The sequence below is a fragment of the Vombatus ursinus genome, unplaced genomic scaffold (assembly GCF_900497805.2).
Source record: "Vombatus ursinus unplaced genomic scaffold, bare-nosed wombat genome assembly UNPS02014867.1, whole genome shotgun sequence".
Lineage (NCBI taxonomy): Eukaryota > Metazoa > Chordata > Mammalia > Diprotodontia > Vombatidae > Vombatus > Vombatus ursinus.
The window spans coordinates 3,474,429-3,482,551 of NW_020954645.1; the positions used below are offsets into that span (position 1 = coordinate 3,474,429).

Below are 8,123 nucleotides of genomic sequence, written 5' to 3' on the forward strand. Positions count from 1 at the left end.
GTCACCTTGACCACCTTCCCACCCTGCAGGCTGGCACTATCCCCTAGGTCTCCTCCTCCCTGCACTGGACTGGACCCACCTCCCTGTCCTGGGGCTTAGTGCCCCAGCCCAGTGCCAGCCCCTCAATGGATCTACCTTGACTGTGCCACCTGCAGGCAAGTGTCCAACATTATCCAGGGATCCCACCTTTGCCTGGGCCTTCTCCTTGAAGTTCAGCTTCTGGTTTTCAATCTTGATGTCACCTCCTCCTGGAACCATAGAGGAAGCCATGGTGAAAAGAATAATAGAAGAAGCAAGCAGGAGACCTGGGGCTGAATCCAGGTTCTAGCACTAGGTATATGAACACAGGCAAGTGACTTTCCCCTCTGTGTCTCAGTTTTGTTTATATATCCATAAAATATACTACCTTGTTCATAAGACTGTTGTGAGGAAAAGACTTTATAAATCTTAAAGGGCTATGCAAATAAGAACTATTATGACTTGTGCGATAAAGTCCAGTGGTGATGCTTCATCCCAGTGTAGCGGGTAACCTTGGGCTCTGGAAGGCTAGGACAATGGACATCAAACAATGGGAGGTCTTTTCAAGTTGGGAAGAAATTCAAATATGGGCTAGTGACCAGGCTAGGTCTGTTGTTTAAATCTGAGCCCAGAACTTATTAGGGGTAGAATGTGAATGGGTAGAGACAAGTGGGCCACAAATATCAGAGATGCCAGAAGCAAGTGAATCCTGCCTGCCATGTTCCTCAATTCCCATATTAGGTCAGAAGCCCTAGTCAAGCTTCCAACTCTCTGCTTTTCTAAGTTCAAACCTCTCTGTATAGGGACTATGGTATCTCCATTGAAGCACAAGGTAAGAACCAGATAATTGAGAACACCTCAAAGGGAATCTCCTGATATTAAAGAATTCACAGGCTGAAGGCAAATGTTTATGAGTAGCATATGAACAAAGCTGGAAACTGAATATGTGGTTAAGAAAGTGATGACTGTGAAGGAATTGCCATTTTTAGACCATGGCTTAAAATACAGAAATGAGGAGATTTCTACCACAGGTGTAATACATTTAACAAAGGCTGATCATATGTATTTGCTTGGGATCTTGAAGATCTAAACAAAAAGACTTTTAACTGATTAGGGAGAGGAGTGGAGAAGGCTGTATATGTACAAGTGTCAAGCCAGACACTACAGATACCATGTAAATGAGATACTATATTCTTCCTATAAAGGAAGAATGGCAGTAGAGGAACTCAAGGAGGATTAAAATATATGAAGAAAACCAACAATAAAACCCAGGTGGTCATGCACAAATATTCAAAATATATTGGTAAGTAATGGAGTAAACTGGAGATTCTAATCCAAGAAAGTATTTTTGACAAACAGGAATCTCTGAGACTTAGTGACATGGAACCCATGACTGGAATATGGTTCTGGACATATATACCTTATTCAAAAGGAAAAGAAGATGTGAAGAAGAAGGAGGGAGAATATCAATGAATACTAAAAAAAAAAATGTCCTCATTTGAGGAAATAAAGGAATCAAAGGGAGAAAGTATGGTGAAGACCATTAGGGTGGTGATTAGAGGCAGGATTAGAGGAGTACATTCACCACTTGAACGTACTACAGAGCACTTAAACAGAAAAAATTAAATGATGTCAGAAATTTGGCACAGTAAAGTGACATAGTAATGATGGAGAATTTCAATTATTTTCATATCTGCTAGAACCCTCTAAACAAAAGCAAAAGTCTAATACATCTTGGCCAACTTATTGATAACTTCATTTTTCAAAAGGCAGAAGAAACAATTAAGGGTACTACTATCTGTAAACTGATCCCTCACAATAAGAAGCAAGCAGTGATAGGAACTAAAACATTTTTCTTTTCCCTACCAAGAAATCTAATCACTGAACTGGCAAGGACTAAACAAAAATGGACTATAGGGAGTTAACACTAAAGACAGGGAAGAAAACACCTCACTACTAGACAGGATGAGGCCAAGTCATCAGGCCTAGATAACCATCACAAGGCACTGAATACCTTAAAACACTGAGCTGAATGTAATAAAAGGAAATTCAAAAGAATGCTAAGTTTTACAGAGGCTCAAAAAAAAATCAACTTTACAAATACAAGAAGGATGAGGAAGCCCAACTAGGTGACTGAAAAAGAAAGCGGAGTTACAGTGTATTACAACATCAATGAGTCAACCGTGGATTACGGCAGTCCAAAAGATCTCATGATCTAAGGCATACAACGGGAGGCGTGACATCCCAGACTAAGAAAATTATATTCTGTTTGCACTCTGCTCTAGTCACACAACACACACAGCATGTATTCAATAAAGAGAATCATATCTTAGGAAGGGCAATGAGGTCCTCAAGTTCATGCCTTATGAAGACAGAAAGACCAGACAATCACATATTTAGAGCTGGAAGGACCACAGAGACCATTTGGTCCAATTTCCACATTTTAGAGATGAGGAAAAAGGAGGTTCAGTGATACACTCAAGGTTTCACAGATAGTAGGATCTGAATCCTTGTGGTGGATAATTAATAATAACTGAGAAAACTAACCAAATTATATAGATTTACTGGCAAAACAGTCATTAACAAATGGGTCAATGGACTCCCCAGTCAGTCCAAATGCCCTGAATATAAAGTGAGAGATTTTTATTGTATTAAAAACAATCAAATGAGACCAACAAATTTAAAGAAAACAATTAATGGTACAAACCAGGAGACAAAATTAGTAATTTGATTTCTAATTGGAGGAGTGATTAGGGAAATTCCAAGTTGAGAGGGGGAGAATGCAGATGCAATTCTCTGAAAACACAAAAAAGAGGTGTTCCACTCCCCTCAAGTGACAATATTCAATCAAAGGAACATGGAAATAATAATTGATATGACCAATACACGGCCACTTTTCATCTGAGAAACATAGGCTGCTAGAGATTTATAACTGTGAGAAAACTCCTTGCATTAATCTTTGGACCTAACTGGGTTTTTGATCAGCACAACTGAGGTCCTTAGTTAAGGGTCTCTAAGCAACAGGTAGAGGTGGTCCAGTTTCCCAGCCACACAGGGCTATGTTAAAAAAAAAAATGCAATGGAGTTTTCTCTCACTTCCCATGACTGAAGAAAGTTTCCTTGCAAGACAGAAATTGGACTAGAGCCATAATTAAATAGAAAGGGAACTGAGCTAGATCCAGAATTGAGTCACAAGATGGAGTCGGTGGAGTTCACTCAACTCCTCCACCTAGGTCCTCTGACTTCAGAATCAGGGATATTTTCATTATGCCCCCCCCCCCCCCCAAAAGAAGGAAGACTTGAAGCGAAATCATAATCAAAGTGGAGCTACTGGGAAGGCACAGGAGAAGTTGCCTGATGAGTCAGCAACACCTTTACTGAAGGCTTGCTTCTGACAAATGTTGGTTGTAGGACCGCGGGCAGGTTTGCAGGCCTTAATACCTAGTAAGTTGGGCCTAATAAAACAGCATTGTAGAACAAGAGAAGCACTGAATTTGTAGACAGAGTGATTGGGTTTCAAACCAACTCAGTCTCCTTATCTACAACCTCCTTTCCCTAGCTATCACCAGCTCCTAGACTTCTCAGCTAGTACCATCAACTCCTAAGGAGAGAGGCACATCTGATCCCTGGGGTACACAAACTAAATGAGGGGACAGATCCTACAGATGGACTTCTTAAGAGTGGAGTTATTCTTTCCCGATTGAAAGGGCTGTGACCCCCTCTACTTGGCATCTTAGCAGGTCCTAGCAGGGGCACAGGAGCTTCAGCCCACTCAACTTCCCACCTCAGGGAGAAAGGGAACTCACCAGGTTTGTGTCTGATGTTTGCTTTGGAGCCACACTTTGAGGCCACCTTGGAAATGTCAACTTTCTTATTTTGTATCTGCACCTGAAGAGAACACACGAAAGAAGAAAGTACCTTAGGGCAAAATGTGGAGAGGGCCTTTATTTGAATATATGCATCACCATGGTCTTCATCTTCAGGGTTCTACTACCTACTTACCTGTACTTGAGCTAAATAGCTTCAGTCATTATTATTACTGGCCAAAAGTATTTTTTTTAACAGCCAAAAGCACTTCTAAAGCACAGACATAATCTAGGCAAAGATATTTACACTAACTACCTGAAATCTATTTCTCTACCCTGACAGTACAGAATATGTCTCAGTGGACAAATACAGCCTCAAATGACCTATGCAGGTTCTCAGGGACCTGCACAAATAAGCACCTGCCCCCCATGTTTTTAGCTCTAGAATTCATGGCCAACTGTCACCTCTGAGGGTCATAAGAAAAATGCTTTAGCAGCAGGATATGGAATAGAATATAAGCCCCTAGAGGGCAGGGACTGTTTCATTTGTATATTTCTATCCCCAGGGCCTAGCACACAGTAGGTGCTTAATAAATGCAGACATCATCATTATGCTCAGGAAATTTAAGTTTATTCCCAAGTAACCCACACAGACCGCAATCTAATCATGGATTAAAGCTAAAGGACTAATAGTACAGAATGAACTCTTAACTATCCAATATACCTTTTCTTGCTCTCATCAAAGGCATTCTATCCATAACTGGTCTCCAGTCTCTAGGGAGTTGTGAAGTATAATTAAGGCTGGAGATGAGATAGGGAACACATAAGGCATTGCAAAAGTGGGGTCAAGGCATAAGAGAGGGAAGATTGGTATATGATAGAGGACAATGGTCCTCAGAAAGTGGGATACTGTTAGAAATGGCTAAGAAACAGGGAGAGATGGGCATGAAATGGAAAAGACAATGAGGTGTACCATAGTAATCATGTTAACACAATTCTAAAAGTTTAGGGCGTGTGTGTTATAAGTGGGGCTGATAATATGGGAAAAAGTGTTGGGTACAAGTGTGTGGGCTAAGTTCTTTTGAAAATGGGATAGAGAAAAAAAATGGGATAGAGGAATTTGAAAGAACAGTTTGTATAATGACTACATATATCATTAGAGAAGGAAAGACTAAAGAGAAACTACAACCTAGCACGGAAGGTTTATTAATGGGAGATGGCAACTTCCTAGGTAGGGCCCTGCTTATATTTTGAAGAGTCCACTATCCTTATGTTCCCAGTATGAAAGTTGGCAGCCCCAAATACCGGGCACATGTTCCCAAAGGGGTAAAAAGTCCAACAACATAACATTTAAAGTAGCACTTTTTGTGGTAGCAAAATAGTAGTGAGTGGGGAGGGGGGGGCGCAGGGGCCCCCAGGGAGTGCTAACTACGGCATATTAATGTAAAGAACAATTATTGCCATATAAGAAATGATGAATGAGGAATGCAAAGAAGATGGGATCATTTTTAAGTGAAATTCAGAGAAAATAAAGTAGAATCAAGAAAATCGTATTACAAAATGATTATAACAAGAGTAAATGAAAACATTAAAATAAAGCTGAACTCAGTTCAATTTCAAAGATCAGTTCTGGACTCAGAACAGATCTCAGATCTCTGATCCAGGTAAGGTCAATGTGTTGCTTACTTTTATTTGTTTTTCTTTGTTACAAGGTAAGGTTCAATATGCCAGACAATTAATATCCCTTTACAAAGCACCCACTATATGCGAAAACACTGTGATAAGCATTGGGGATACAAAACAGGGGCAAAAACAAAAACAAAAACCAGTGTCTGCTCTCAAGAAGCTCACAGTCTAATGGAGGAAACAATATGCAAACAACTATGTACCAACAAGATAAATACAAGATGAACTGGGTGTAGCCTCTAAGGGAAGGAACCAACAGTAAGGAGTGGAAAAGGCTTCTTACAAAAGGTAGGAGTTAGAAACTGGATGGGAGGTAGAAGCCAGAAGGGAGAATATTCCAGACAGGGGAGTGGGATAGCCAAAGAAAATGTGTGGGGCTTGAAATCGTTGGATTTCAGAGTATGTGGAGGGGAGTAAGCAGTAAGAAGTCTAGAAAGGGACCAGGTCAAGAAAGGCTTTAAAAGCCAAATAAAGGATTTGATATTAGATTCCAGGTGTAACAGGGAAACACTGGAGTTGATTGAATTGGGCTGGGAAGGGGGAGTAGGGTGTGGGAGTGTCAGGGGGAAAGGAGATGTGGTTTTATGCAGAAACAAATGATACAAAGAACCAACAGCAGCCTCCCCCCCCCCAAAACAAAACAAAACAAACAAAAAAAAAAAACCAAAAACAAAAACCGGGTTAGGGGGAAGAGACAAAACTGAAATCTCCAGTTTTTCACAAAAGAACTGTGAATGGCTTTCTGTCGTATATACACGCAAATATGCATATGTAGACATGTCCTTGAACATCATTAGGATCAAGCCCATGTGCGAACTGGCTCAAATGGAGAAGACTCAGTTGAAGATTCTTGAGGCCCTTCCATAGGACTCAAAAGGAGGAAAAGAACCCTTGTCCCTGATGGTGGTTTTGTCTGCATAACACCACAGTCACAACCAATCTTTGCTATGAATCCTTCAAAATGCATAAAATAAAATGCATAGGCTTATGAAGGAAACCCAGTGATCAATGAAAATTAGGATGTAATCCAAATTCATGGACCCAGTGAAATTGATGCACTGACTCCTTGGGGACTCCAAGCAAAGAGCCCCTGCTTTAAAGAGTTACTACCTCAGGGGCGGCTAGATGGTGCAGTGGATACAGCACCAGCCCTGGAGTCAGGAGTACCTGAGTTCAAATCCGGCCTCAGACCAAACACTTGACACTAGCTGTGTGACCCTGGGCAAGTCACTTAACCCCAATTGCCTAAAAACAAACCAAAAAAAAAAAGTTACTACCTCAGCTGATAGCTAATATTGATAGCCGATACATGATCTACAAAGAGGAACCCAGTATTTCTGCCATTCTCCATGTAGAATCTGAGTGCTAGAGATTAGCCTTTCAGTCACATTCTGAATACCAGGGGGTTCCCATAAGGTGGGCATGACTAGGAATGGGAAGAGGTGGGCAGCCTCAATGACAGCAAAATCATTCAACCAATCCTTAAGTAACGTGATTTCTAAGCCCCTCAGTATCTCACCCTAAATGGCTGCATTTCAGCTTGTCAATATCCTTCCACTTAAAATCTGGCACCCACAAATGAACCCGGTACTTACAGAAGTGGGCTGGTCAGGGCAGAGGCATAACAACAGAATTTTGCACATTCTGAACATCATACTGCTATTCATTGTGCCAAAAATTGCATTAGCTTTTCCAATAATCACGTGACACTTGCGAATTTTTGTTGAGTTTACAATCCACCACACTATCTAGCTCTTTTTCACAAAAGCTACCGTTCAGCCAAATCTCCCAATTTGGTATTTGTAACAACTAATTTTTTTGAAGTTTAGCATTGGACTTTACATTTATGTGTATACTTGAAACATAGGTGATTTTGTTAGTGTCAATACTCCCTTCACATTGGCGGAGATTGCAACCTACTTCTGACTTAGTAAATGGTTTTTTGAGAGTGGCCAAGACCTAAATTTTCAACACCCTTCAGGTAATCAGCTTAATGACAGGCTTCTCCAACTTAGCTAAGGTTGCTCTCCAGGTGATAGATAGAGTCTATCACTAGCCTATGTGAAGATTTTAGATTTATCATGATTATAATTCATGTTATTACATTTTGCCCACTATTCTGTTAAGTAAAACCTTTCTGCAAACTGATTCTGCCACATATCCAAATTTATTACATAATCCTTTAAGCTTTACATCATCCACAAAGTTGATAAGCATTCCAACTATGTCTTCACCCAAGGTGATGGTGCAAATTTTGAATATGACAGAGCATTAGGAATAGTTGGACTAGATTGGAAACTCACAGTTCCCTCCTGGTTGTTATCAATCCAATAATCACCTCTTTAGATCATGCAACTAGTTCTGAATGTACTTGACTTCCTCCAAACCACATCATTCTTTCCAGCTTGTTCACATGTATACTATGAAAGTCTTCATCAAATGGTTTACTGAAATCCAGTTATATTGGTGTGATGCTACATCTATAGCATACTCTTTAGCTAAGAGTCTAATAATCTTGCTTAAAAAATAAAAAGAAACCAAGTTAATGTGAACTGGACAAACCGGGGTGTGTGTGTGTGTGTGTGTGTGTGTGTGTGTGTGTGTGTGTGTGTG

General features: G+C 40.4%; 1 protein-coding gene across 8 annotated transcripts in view; it reads right to left on the reverse strand.

Moving 5' to 3' along the window:
• Positions 1-8,123, reverse strand: part of MAP4 (microtubule associated protein 4) — a 252,228-nt gene that overhangs the window by 4,650 nt on the left and 239,455 nt on the right. For 7 of the 8 annotated variants that reach the window (XM_027842119.1, XM_027842124.1, XM_027842122.1 and 4 more), the window contains 2 exons: positions 3,825-3,906; positions 136-248 (listed from right to left, as the gene is read on the reverse strand). In XM_027842119.1, the coding sequence (XP_027697920.1) occupies positions 136-248; positions 3,825-3,906 (195 nt within the window). The remainder of the gene's footprint in view (positions 1-135; positions 249-3,824; positions 3,907-8,123) is intronic. The other variant, XM_027842120.1, reaches the window with a different exon arrangement.